The sequence below is a fragment of the Ranitomeya imitator genome, chromosome 4 (assembly GCF_032444005.1).
Source record: "Ranitomeya imitator isolate aRanImi1 chromosome 4, aRanImi1.pri, whole genome shotgun sequence".
In the NCBI taxonomy this organism is placed as follows: domain Eukaryota; kingdom Metazoa; phylum Chordata; class Amphibia; order Anura; family Dendrobatidae; genus Ranitomeya; species Ranitomeya imitator.
In genome coordinates, this window is record NC_091285.1 from 627883898 (window position 1) to 627897847 (window position 13950).

The following is a 13950-nucleotide window of genomic DNA, read 5'->3' on the forward strand; positions in this document are numbered from 1 at the left end:
AAATCTGCCCTTTAGTACAGTAATATGTATGGGCACAAGTCTGAATGCTGTGTACACAAGGTGAGACACAGATCTCTGATGGTGTCTACAACACATGCCACCCAAAGGATGGATATAATTATGGCCACAGGTAAATAATCACATGACAGAAAATGAGTATTCCTGGCAGCTGTCTCTCCCAACCCCATCATAGTCATGACTGTTCTGCATGGTCGGTCACTCGTGTTCTCATTGGGGAGAAGGGAGTAAGCCACTGCCACATTCTCCTGGCAGCGGTTTATTTTCCCTGAGAACAAAAGGATCGCCCTGAGAACAAAAGGATCGAGAGATTACATTTTAGCTGCCCGGTCCTTCATCACAATTTGGGGGGAAGTGTCAGGAGGCCCTCATACACATCAGATTAAAGTCTGCTGATCTTCTGATGTGTATTGGGTCCTGGTATTTGTGTGTGATTCCATTAAACTTTGTAGAACATATTCTTACACTCTCATACCTTAAATACAATATTAATTCTAGCTCCAGGCAAAGGTTGGAACATTATATTTCCCCATACATCATTTACTCGGATTCTGAAAATCATTCAGACAGATCTAGTGAGAGTTTCGTGAATGTGCAAAATATAGCTCAAGAGGAATCTACCACAGATAGTGACCGCTTCTCTCCAAAAGACGGGTCTAGAAGTACACATGTGGGTAAACGATAAATCTAGGGTGGCACTGTGTGCTATAATCACTGGCATACAAAAGTGGAGTGTTATCTGTGACAATTCTGCATGGCAAGATCCGGGAGGACATATTATACTGAAGGCAGCAGATGGGTCAAATCTGAAAAATAAAAAGTATAAAAGTTATAAGGCTTCATGTATTTGGTCTTTGATGTAATACAATATATTCACAATGTGCCACGTGGCTAAAAGGAGCCTGGTGCTTCCTGCTATGGTCAATGACCAGTGCATACAGCTCCCTCTACGGGTGAAGCTGCAGAACTGCTTTACTCTGAAGGATGTCATGAGGTGGAGTCATGGCCCCAAGTAAAGCGTCAGAACAAGTTTTCTATAGTGGACAATCCCTTTTCTGCTTTGTTTGATTCGCAGACAAATATATAAACTCAGTTCTATGGCGCAGCCTTTTGCACCATTTTCTGGATTACGATTCTTTTTCTTCTATGGCGGGCCTGCTGCAGCCACCCGTGATGCCAAGACCATTAAAAATTGGCTTAATTTCATCCAAGCACATGTATTTGTACGCTTTTCACCCCCACTTCTAAAGGACTGTGATCTTTTTATGATTTGGCAGACCTAGTTATAAGGGGCTGACGGGTTGTCATGGCAGTCAGAGGCCTGCTTGACGGCCCACGTCGCAGTCTTCTGTCACAGGCTGGCCTTCACAGTAGACCATCATTTTCACTATACATTGCAATACCAAAGCATTGTAGTATAGAGAACAACCAATCAACACGACTGAAGGTTTGAGTTTTCTGGAATTACTTTCATTTTAATGCAAATATACTCTCCAGAGAGGAAGGACGAGGACTAGAACTCTGGTGCCAGCTATTGGAAGTAGCAATCCTAAATATCAATCCTTTATTGAGCCTTGCCATACGACTTGAGATTAAAACCAAACAAGAATCTCAATTTGTAGACACGTGTTTGGGGGTTCTGCCCCCCCTCAGCGAAAAGCAGGAGGTCCAATTTGGCTGTCTGAGAGGCCTCTGAGGATGCTTTCACACTGCGTTTTGACACCTGTTCGTTGGTCCCACTTGTCCTTATGTCCAACCCTTGCAAAACGGGATTCGGGCATATGCGAAAATGGGACCATAGGCTAGAATGATGCTGACGGGGAGAATGTCTGCTCCGTCGTGCATCATTTTCAGGAGTGTATGCCTACTGGAGGCGGACAATCAGACATAATAGTTACAGTTCTCCATAGAAGTTTACGAGCACCAACTGCTCTCTCCTATCTCATTAATGGGAAAATGTGTCTTCACTGAGTACAGAGTTTACAAAAGTGAAAAATCAGTCTAGTAGGAGAACATAGCAATTTTTTCTGATAAGTTATGTTACAAAATGTATAATTTTTATGTGTACTACTGATATATGGAAAAGACGATGGCTACTCTTTAAGGAGTGTTCCCAGAACTGAAACATACCAACTATATACAAGTTCATTGATAAGTGTCTGACAATAAAAGGTGACAGCAGTAGGACCTCCACCAATCACACTGTACACGGCTATCTCCATCAGTTTCATAAACTTGAAATAAAGCGGCAACGTCTGTTTTCAACTACTGCTTCATTAAAATCAGGAAACACTGGCCATTGTTCTCATGATCATAAGGTTCCAGTGATCAGACACTTATAATCTATTCTGTGGATAGGCAATTATTGCGGAGAAAATCCCTTAAAGAATTATTTGTTACACTACACATTCACATCTCTCTCACCTTATGCTCTAATCTCTGGTACTCCCCTGAATTTGGTCGCCTACCACCTCTTGAACGCCTTCCTTCAAGTGCAAAAGCGATAATCTAAGAATGACAGAAACCAAGCATGAAGTTACCCGATCATGGAATAAAATACAGATTAGACTTAGTAAAATATTTTAGTACTAAATGTGACAGCCTTTTGTGAGACTTCCTGACTCTGAGCTGGAAAAAATACCACTGTCAGGGCAAAAGAGTAAGTATGTAGCATGGAAACTGCAGTCTTACGTCATGCTGGATCATGTTCTATAAAAAGTACAGTGAAATTGAATTCTGTAAGATTTGATACAGCCTTCGGCTCAATGTAGAGTGGCCCTGTATGCAAGCAACTATATTCTGCTCTAGCTGAAAAACCTTTAGAAACAGCTGTGTCCTCCTCTACCAAATTAACTTTCAGAAGCAGTCATCTCCTGCTGTTGTAGAACCTTTTAGAAATGGCCACATACAGCTCTTACAGATTAACACAGCTATCTCCTGAACTTGTAGAGTAAGCACTTAGAACAGAATCCTCTCTAAAAGAATAAGCCTTTAGAAGCAGCTATGTCCTCCTGGTTCAGGTAGGCTATATATTGCATGACTGATCAATAATATTCACCAAGCAGCAGCAGAGACTCGCCTGTGAACGCGGTGAAGGCAAGCACGAGCATAGTCTAGTTTTTTTTAAACAGAAAAACGCTGAGAGGGATGAATTTAATTTGAAAGGAAACAACCCCTTTGGACATCTCTTATACTGCATGATGGACTATAAAAAAATAAACAATGCTTTTTGTTCATGTATACTCAAAAAAAAAGATCAAAATAAAATAAAACTGTATGTAGACAAAATTGGTACCAGCAAAAAAGTACAACTTGTATCGCAAAAACACTAATCCAACTCCACCTATATAAAAATAAGGTCATAAGTATCAGAACATGGCAAAAAAAATGTATTCTGCAAAAGTAGCTAAGAGATGTATAAACATACAAGTTTCGTATTGTCGTGATTGTGTCAACTCGCAGAATAAATAATAACGACAATTATACTGAACGGTGGATGGAAGGCAAAATAAACAAAATATAGAATTGATGTTTTGGTCTTCAGTTATTTCCAAAGAGTTTAATGAAAAAATAAATCAAAATGTCACATGTACCACAAAATATTTTTTTGCTGCAGTTTTAATTGGTAATAAGCCCTTGTACAACTTCCCTGATGGGAAACTGAAACTTATGGCTCTCAGAATATGGTGCAAAAACAAAAAGTGTACAAAATCAATAAAGAAAAATACATAAAACCATCAAAATTTGGCATTGCAGATAAGTGCTGACCCACACATTGCATATTGCAGCACAATAGGTGAAAATGGAAAAAAAAAAAAAAAATAAGTGGAAGAATTACTGTTTTGTTTATATTCTTCCCAATAAAGAGTTAATAAAGATCGCAAAAGACAAAACTGTCTGTAATGATGATACGTATTTGGGAAAAGTCTTATTAATTTATCTGTCACATTTGTATTTTTCTCAAAATGATATGTACCCTTTAAAGTAGCAATTATATAATAAAAAAAAAAATCAGATTACATGACATACCTTGCGTTTGTTGTGATAAGCTACGTACAGGACTGCAACAAGGATAGCTGACGTAACCAGATAGGCAAAGAAATGGCTGCTTTCTGACTCCTCTTGAAGACCAATGTTTTCCTTAGGAGATCGATTTTTTTCTTGTTGGATTAATATATCTTCATTAACAACAACATTATCGTCATCATTCTCCACATTAGGTTCCGAATTTACATTCTCATCCATTCCAATTGTTCGCGTATCTTGTCCTTCTGACTCTTCAATATCTTTATTGTCTTTATCATCATAGACCTCCCCATCAGGCTCATCCTTCTGCTTATCTATTTCCTTATTTCCTTCCGTCTCTTTTGGCTCTACTTGACCCTGCAGCTTATCTGAAGACTTTTTTTTCTCATTGTCATTATCTTCTTCAGTCTGCACCACGTTACCAGTCTTCTTTTCTTGAACCGTTTGTGTTTTTTCAGCATTAATGTCTTGACCCCGAGCTCCCTCATTATTCTTTTCTTGTTGGTTTTCGGCATTAATGTCTTGACCCTGAGCTCCCTCATTAGTCTTCTCTTGTGGCTTTCCGACATTAATGTCTTGACCCTGAGCTCCCTCATTAGTCTTCTCTTGTGGCTTTCCGGCATTAATGTCTTGACCCTGAGCTCCCTCATCATCCTTCTTCCCTTGTGGCTTTTTGGCAATAGTTTCTTGAGACTGCGGCGCCTCATCAGCGTTCGTGGCCTTACTGTCTTCAGAGTGTATCACCTCACTAGCCATGTCCTGTGTCTTACTGGCCTTAACGTCTTCAGATTCTACCTCCTTCTGTAATGCATTTTTCTTTCCAACTGGTTCTTCTTTCTTGGGTCCTTTCTCGTCAGTCTTTCCCTCCTGCTGGGCCTGTCCTTCTTTAGGTTGTGGCCCATCATGAATCTTCTCTGGACCAGACTTTGCATGTTCTTGCCCTTTGTCCACAACTTTCAGCTCCGTCTCAGGCTGGCTCTTAGGTATAACGCTGTTTTGCTCTTTCTGCAAAGGATTCCCTGGTTTCAGCTCGTCATCCTCCTGAGGGTCTGGCTTGCTCATATCTCTATTTTTATCTGAGTCTTCTACAGGTGCGGCTGATTAATATTAAAAAAAAAAAATATATATATATATGAATACTTAAGACACTGTTCAGTAACATATCCACAACATTATAAACAAATTAATCTCCTCTATAGACAGAACATAAGATTAAAGACCTGTCCAGTCCCCATGGTGACAACTATAATATTTTGTGATCTGATTTCCCTTTAAAACGTAGTGGGAAATTTGACAAATTCCTTAGTAATCGATTTTTTGGTTTATTTCTCCTTTTTCGCTGCTTGTTGCTAGTGTCATGTCAGTAAAGCCTCATTAAAGCCTATGTTTTACATGTATCCAGTCCAAGTGTACAAGCTGCCTGAGTGAGCCTGCGGGAGACATGAGCAAGCAAATAGGGCATAGGTGACTGTGGCAGGAACGTCGGGGGGTATCTGTGGCAGGAACGTCGGGGGGTATCTGTGGCAGGAACGTCGGGGGGGGGGTATCTGTGGCAGGAACGTCGGGGGGGTATCTGTGGCAGGAACGTCGGGGGGTATCTGTGGCAGGAACGTCGGGGGGTATCTGTGGCTGAACTGTGGCCATGTCTTGGCAGAAAATACTTCAAGAAAAAAAAAAAATCCACTTACGGTAATACCGGTGTGAGCCAAATGGAAAAGATGGCCAAAGTGACAGACTACAACGATTCAAAGATCTTACGTAGCAACATTACTCATTCATAGTAGGTTAGTATTATCAGGTCATGGTATGGCGGTACTGATCAAATACAGTATACGGGTAATATCTGATCATTACATGGTGGTACTGTTGAATCACAGTATAGCGGTAATATCTGGACATGGCTGTAGCAGTATTATTCAAACACAGTATAATGGTAATAATTGGTCATAACATGGCAGTATAATTCAGTCACACCACAGTCAGTTCAAGGTATAGCAATATTACTCTGCTTGTAGTATAGAAGTATCATTTAGTCACACTACGGTGATAGCATCTGGTCACTATATGGCGGTAGTATTCAGTCACACTACGGTGATAATATCTATTGAAACATCAAAGGGATGCCAGTAATCTGCATCTAACTATACTTGAACAGATATCTTGTGTGTATCCCTAATTGTTTCCAGAGGTTAGTGAATGGAAAATCTGGACATTTATTTAGTGGCTGATAGTTTTCAAATGTTCATTTTATGCAAAACCGTGAGTAATACCTGTCCGCTGACACTAAACGCTATAAAGGTCAGAAGTAATATCCTGTTTATATATATACCTGATGAAGTTGTATTAACTGCAAAATGCAATGTTAAAGGGAACATCCGGGACATTAGGAAACACAAAAAATATATCTAGAGCACTAACGGGCAGGTAATTGCAGCTTATCTGCATGTTGTGCACGGCGCCGTTCTTCCCCAGCACAGAGCGATCACAGACCGCTCCTGCCGCAGATTCATAAGTCTCTGCTGATGTCATGTCTACGACTTCTTTTCCAGTCCACTCTGTAAACAGAATGGGACTTCCAAGCTCATTCTGATTGATAGCCGGATCCCCGCTGCCTAACTGGGGAAGCTGGCAGTCCATCATAAGGACATCGGGAATAGAAGCCCATCAAATCAGCAGAGGTAGCGGAATCCCCGACAGGAGCGTCTGTGATCGCTATGTGCCTGGGAAGAACTGCGCCGTGCACAACAGGCAGGTAAGCTGCAATTACCTGCCTGTTCGTGTTTAGATACTTTTTTCTGAGAAGCCCCGGAGATACCCTTTAAAAGGAACCTCAGTTTTTCCCTTCCCCATGACAGCACCGTTACATGAGAGATGGCTCCCGCCCCCCAGGAACAGGAAACCTGCAGCGGAGATCAAAGATGGGGCCGGCACCTCTCTCCTTAGTTTGGTTTCCTGTTCCTGCGGGGAGATTGCGGCGCTGTACCAGAGGGATCCCCCTCTGACAATACTGGTCCGGAGACCAAGGTCTGCGACAAGGGCAGCTGAGTGCGGCAGGGTGCGTGCAACTCACCGATCCGGAAGCTGCTTTGCGGTGCGTCCTCCCCGCCGACAGCTCCTGGCCGGAGGCCGGGCCGGGGTAAGAGGCGTGCCCATCACAAAGCTGGGGTTAAGTGAATGGGATGACTTCCGGTTTAACCGGACGTGACGTCGCACGCCGGGGGGGGGAGCTGTGTGCTGACACTCCCGGAGGGGAGAGTTCAGGGACGCTCACACCGCTCTCACCCCATAATAGTTAAAGAGGCAGAGCAGAAGCAACGGTGGCAATAGCCTCTCTGGCAGAATGGCGGACCCGACCACGGAATCGCCGGTTCCAGTGGAAAGCAACCCACAGGCTGCCATGGTACTGAGGTTCTGGTGGGCAAGTGCCTTTGCAAGGCAAAAAACACATCAGTAATAGTGTCTTTCTGTGTCATATTATGCAGGGAAAGAAAGCTATGGCCAAACAGAAAAATAAAGAGTGTGCACTCTGAAAAGCTATCCCTAAAACATAAGAAGCGGATTTGCCGATCATGTATAGATAAAACTGTGGCTGAGGAGTCATCGTCCTTACTCCAAAACATAAAGGCTATTGTTAGGGATGAAGTTAAAAATCACAGTAAGGCTATGTGCACACGTAGGAAATGTGGTGCAGAATTTTCTGCACTAAATCTGCATCGTGTGCACATACCCTAAAATAGCAAATGAAACGGCATGGTTTACATAGCTCTGAAAATCCACCTCCTACGCCTGCCCAAAACTCTGACATGGAATCTGAAGGTGAACTGGGGGAATTACCACCCGGTGATGACTCAGACTTAGGGTATGTTCACACGTTCCTGATTTCCATCCTTTTTTTCAGGACTAAAAACCGCAGCTCTTTGCAGAAAATAGAATTATTCTTACCGTTAATTCGGTTTCTAGGAACCTTCCACGACAGCCACTTCGGAGGTTGTCTTCCCCGCCCTAATAGGGGACAGGAACACAAGAGGTTAAATACCCCTCCCCTTTCTGCACCGCCAGTGTTTTCCTGGACACAGTAGCATGTATAGTTACCACAAAAGTGCAGGAATCATCCAATAAGAATATCAGGTAGGGAGGGAAATTAGTGCTGTCGTGGAAGGTTCCTAGAAACCGAATTAACGGTAAGAATAAATCTATTTTCTCTAGTCACCTTCCACGACAGCCACTTCGGAGTAGTACCAACAGCTAATTTCTCTAGGGAGGGACTACAGCCTGCAGAACACGTCTGCCAAACGTTAAATCCCTATTGAAATTTAGCCGGTAATGTCTGGTGAACGTATGGATGGACGACCAGGTGGCGGCTCTGCATATCTGCTCTGCTGAGGCATTCCCCCTCTCTGCCCACGATGTTGCCATTGCTCGGGTAGAGTGTGCCTTCAGAGAGGCAGGTGGATCTAGTCCCTGCGATGAATAAGCCAAGCAAATAGACTGTTTCATCCAGTTTGCGATGGTGTTTTTTGCCGCCTTCTTTCCCTTATTTCGTCCGGAGAACTGAATGAATAAATTTTGATCAATTCGCCAGGCTTCAGTTTGTTGTAAGTAAAATAGAACCACCCTGCGAACATCCAAGGTGTGGAAGGCCTGTTCTTTAGGGTTGGAGGGGTTTGGGCAAAAAGAAGGAAGTAGAATGTCCTGATCTCTGTGGAAATTTGAGACCACTTTAGGTAAAAAGGATCGGTCTAGTTTTAGTACAATGCTATCCGCAGTGACCGTTAAATAGGGTTCCTGTATTGACAGGGCCTGTAATTCACCAATACGTCTAGCCGTAGTGATTGCGACTAGAAAGATTGTTTTCAAAGTTAAGTTTTTTATGGATATAGCATCCAGGGGTTCGAATGGATCCTGGGTTAGTGCGTTAAGTACAGTATTGAGGTCCCAGGAGGGTACCCTAGTACGGAGTGTAGGACGAATTCTGGATGCGGCTGTCATAAATCGCTTGATCCAGCGGTGATTGGCTAAATTTGAGTCAAAAAAGCTACTAAGGGCCGATACTTGTACTTTGAGTGTGCTAGGGGTAAGGCCTATATCCAAGCCCTTCTGTAAAAATTGTAAGATCCTTGCTATATCAGGATTGAAGGGGTCTGGAACTTCTGGGAAGCACCAGGACGTAAATTTTTTCCAGACCTTAGTGTAGATGGCATTGGTTACTGCCTTTCTGCTTTTTTGAAGGGTCTGGATTACGTCATCTGAGAGTCCTTTAGCTTTTAAGATTGTGGCTTCAGTAGCCATGCAGCCAAGTTCAGTCTGTTTAGGTCCGGATGTAGTAGAGGACCCTGGTGTAGGAGATCGGTCTTTTGAGGTAGAAGGCAGGGACCTTCCAGGGCCATATCTAATAGGGCGCCGTACCAACTCCTCCCGGGCCACAATGGGGCAACCAAGATTGTGGTCACTTCGTCTGTCCTGATTTTTTGCAGGGTTTTCGCCAGCATGGGAATGGGAGGAAAGGCATATGCAAGGTTGAATTTCCACTGGTGTGAAAAGGCATCTATTCCCTGTGCCTTGTCTTTGTAATGAAGGGAGAAAAATGTTTCCACCTTCGCATTTTGCCTGTTGGCGAATAAATCCACCTCTGGAGTACCCCATTTTTCGGCTAGGGACTGAAATACTGCTTGGTTTAGGGACCACTCTCCCGGATGAACGTCTTTCCTGCTGAGGAAATCCGCCTGAGTGTTGTCCAATCCCCTCAGATGTACTGCTGTGACCGATAGAAGGTTCCTCTCTGCCCAGAAGAATATTCTTGCGGCCACTTCTTTTAGAGAGGCATACTTTGTCCCCCCCTGATGTCGTAGATAGGCCACTGTGGTCATATTGTCCGAGTAAATACGAACGTGATGATTTTTGATCAGTGCTGATGATGCCTTTAGGGCCTCCTCCACAGCTTTCAATTCTCTTAGATTCGAGGAGCTGCTGCTGATGTCCGATGTCCATTGTCCCTGAAAGTGGAAACCCTCTACCACCGCACCCCAGCCTCTTTTGCTGGCATCTGAGCGGAGTGTTTTTAGGGGAAGGTGGTCCCAGCTGACCCCTCTCTGGAGATTTTGATAATCTAGCCACCATTTTAGCGCCGATTTCACATGGCCAGGGAGAAGAATCTTCTGATTCAATGGAGTCTGTCGTCTCCTGGAATGTAGGAGAACATAAGTCTGGAGAGTTCGTGTGTGAGCCTGGGCCCAGGAAACCGATTGTATACATGCGGTCAGGGACCCTAGTACAGACATCGATTCTCTGAGGGTCGGTGCACGCTGGCCTCTGAATTTGGTTACCTTGCGGACAAGGTTGATTTGATGATCTTTGGGTAGAAAAGATGTTCTTACATCCGAGTCCAGTAGCACCCCCAGGAATTTTCTTCTTGTGGAGGGATGGACCTCCGATTTCTCCAGATTTGGGATCCAACCCAGGGTTTGTAATATCTCTAGGGACTTTGATACGTCTGTTTCCAGACGGGAGGCAGATGGAGCCATGATAAGCAGGTCGTCTAGATACGGGACTATGCATATTCCCTGCTGACGGATGAAGATTATCGCTTCCGCCATAATCTTTGTGAAGACCCGAGGGGCCGAAGAGATGCCGAAGGGGAGAACATTGAACTGAAAATGTTTGATTTGGTGACCCTTGGAGACTGCGAACCTGAGGAATTTCCTGTGCTCTGGATGGATTGGCACATGGTAGTACGCATCCCTCAGGTCCACAGTCGCCATCATCCAACCCTGACCGATGAGGGGAATCACGGATTTGACTGTCTCCATTTTGAATCTCCTGTATCGGACAGAATCGTTTAAGGGTTTCAAATTTATGATAATTCTGTTCTTCCCCGACGGCTTGGTTATTAGAAAAAGGCGTGAATAATGACCACGTCCTTCCTCTAACTTCGGCACCTGAGAAATCACATTTGATTGTATTAATTTTTGTAGATCTTGTAACAAGGAGTTTTGGAGATCTGGGTTTTGAAGGGAGGTTATCTTTACGCAATGTGGGGGTGGTCTCACGAATTCTATTTTTAATCCTTCTTGAATGGTACGAAGGACCCACTGATTTGTGGAGATGTTTTGCCACTCGGTGAAAAATCGTGAGAGTCGACCCCCGACCGGAGTACAGTCATTGTTTATCTGGGGTTTGCTGGGCCTGAGGGGCCAGGATATTTTTTCCCCTGCCTCCCTTAGGATAACTCCATCTTCCCGTTTTGCCTTTTCCTCTCTGTGAGGTTTGATCACGGGAGGGACGAAAAAAGCGTTTTTTTGGAGTCTTTTGCTCAGGGAGAGATTTCTTTTTATCTGCCGCCTTATCCAAAATATCGTCCAGGACGGGTCCAAATACATTATGACCCTGAAAGGGTATGCTACATAATTTGGACTTGGAGACAAAATCGCCTCCCCAGGATTTTATCCAGAGTGCTCTCCTGGACGAGTTAGAGAGATCGGCAGCTTTCGCGGCTACTCGAACCGATTCAGCAGATGCATCGGCTAGGAACCCTGTAGCTTTCTGTAGTAAGGGTAGGGAGTCTAAAATCTCCTCTCTTGGGGTGCCTTGAGTCAAGTGATCCTCAAGTTTGCGTAACCAGATAAATAGAGATCTGGCCACGCAAGTAGAGGCTATATTAGATTTTAGCAGATTTGTGGAGGTGTCCCAGGACTTTTTTAATAAACTCTCTATTTTACGATCCATCGGATCCTTGAGTTGCGAAGAGTCCTCAAAGGGGAGGGCAGTTTTTTTAGTTACCCTAGACACCTGAACATCTACTTTCGGGGTCTCCCATAAGGAGTTATCCCCATCTAATGGGTACCGGTTTTTCAGTTCCGATGGTATAGTCAGACCTTTTTCAGGGAGGTCCCATTCATGCAGAATTAGATCTCGTAAGTTCTTATGCACCGGGAACCCTTTTTGGTCTTTGGGTTTCAGACCCTCAAACATCTCATCATGTACTGTGAGTGTAACTTCTTCATCCTCTACCCCCATGGTGCTTCTTACTAAACCGATTAGTTCACTAATGTCCTCAGAACTAAAATAATATTTTTTGTTTTCTGATCTACAGGTGGGGGTAGAAGTGGAGCCTTCGTTTTCCCAGTTATCCTCTGAACCTGAGGACTGGATTTCTCCCGAGTCCGGGTCGGATTCTACTGGGGCTTTTTTCCTCTTTTTTGGAGGGGGTGGCTGAGGCACCGACATCTGCGAGAAGGTAGCCATAGAAGAATGGACCTCATCTTTAATGAGGTATCTAATGCTATCCAACAGCGAGGGTTGTTCGGCGCGCAGGACCTCATCCGTACAGGATTGGCAGAGCTTTTTCCCGTATGTTGATGGGAGTTTGGCCGTACACACTTTGCATTTGCGGCTTGACTTTTTAGGGTCGGAAACCTTTTCTCCCTAAGAGAGAGAGAGAGAGGGTTTGCTAAGCCACTTAGAGGAATATCTATATATACATATATACATAAAAGCACATATGTATATAGGGGATAGCTGGGCCCAACACCTGCTACTTACTTTGGTAGGAGGGGGAACGCTGGCATCTGCAGATGCAGAGCAAGGGGGTCTGTCACTGTCCATGTCCGTCAGGTTGCTAACAGTCAGACAGCTTACCTTGCTACCCGGATCTTTTTATAAGGATCGGTGGTCCAGCGTGCAGTGCTCCTCCCCCCACGTGTGGCCCAATTGGGGTAGGTCCAAGAACGCCCCCGACGCTGTTTGTATGGCGTGCTTCTGCTGCTGGACGCCATTGCCGGCCGGCGTGCGCTCCATGGCACGCTTCCTGGTTGAACCGGAAGTGGCACGCTTTAACCCGGAAGTCATCAGGCTCTCCGGCCCCAGCCCGGGATGCGCGCCACCTCCAGCGCTGCAGCTGTGGAGGAGGGAACCGGGGGGCTGCAGGAGGCCCCCGGCAAGCACATCACCGCCCCGCATTGCCCCCAAAGGGAGCGCCGGAGGGGCGAGAGGGTCCCGAGTCGCTCCGAAGAGAGGAGACGGGAGCGGCATTATCAAGGAGGGAAACCCGACCTTCATGCCGCCCGGCTTCTGGGTAAGTGGAGCTCCGTCGCCGGCCACGGCAGCCCCTTCAGAAACTCTTCATGCCCCATAGGGGACAGGAAAACACTGGCGGTGCAGGAAGGGGAGGGGTATTTAACCTCTTGTGTTCCTGTCCCCTATTAGGGCGGGGAAGACAACCTCCGAAGTGGCTGTCGTGGAAGGTGACTAGAGAAAACGCAGATCCTTTTTATGGTGCTTTTTTGGTGCGTTTTTTGATGCGTTTTTTGATGCAGTTTTCTATGCAGAGTCTGTGTGTTTTCTAGGAAGTTTTTTAGGGTTAAAATGGCTGAAAATACCCTAACCCTACCCCTACCCCTAACCCTAGTGGGAAAAAAAAAAAAAAATTCTTAATTTTTTTATTGTCCCTACCTATGGGGGTGACAAAGGGGGGGGGGTGTCCTTTACTATTTTTTTTATTTTGATCACTGAGATATAACCTCTCTCAGTGATCAAAATGCACTTTGTAACGAATCTGCCAGCCGGCAGATTCAGCGGGCGCACTGCGCATGCGCCCGCCATTTTGCAAGATGGCGGCGCCCAGGGAGAAGACGGCCGGACGGACACCGGGAGTCCCGGTAAGTATAAGGGGGGGGAGATTAGGGCACGGGGGGGTGAGATCGGGGCAGCCACACTCCGCCCACGCACTTCCGCCCGCTTCCCCGCACTTCCTGCTGCAGCGGTTCGGCACCACAAACCGCAATAAAACCCGCAGATATATTTTTGATCTGCGGGTTTGACCTCACAATGGAGGTCTATGGGTGCAGAACCGCTGCGGCTCCGGAAAAAGAAGTGACATGGTACTTCTTTTTTCCCGCAGCTATTCAGCGC

The 13950-nt window shown here is 45.1% G+C and overlaps 1 protein-coding gene across 2 annotated transcripts in view; it reads right to left on the minus strand.

The window, feature by feature from the left end:
• Positions 1-524: 524 nt before the first annotated feature.
• Positions 525-13950, minus strand: part of TGOLN2 (trans-golgi network protein 2) — a 37768-nt gene continuing 24342 nt past the window's right edge. For both annotated transcript variants that reach the window (XM_069766681.1, XM_069766682.1), the window contains exons 2-4: positions 4048-5141; positions 2443-2526; positions 525-824 (exon numbers count right to left, since the gene is read on the minus strand). In XM_069766681.1, coding sequence (XP_069622782.1) covers positions 819-824; positions 2443-2526; positions 4048-5141 — 1184 coding nt within the window. In that variant the 3' untranslated portion in view covers positions 525-818. The remainder of the gene's footprint in view (positions 825-2442; positions 2527-4047; positions 5142-13950) is intronic.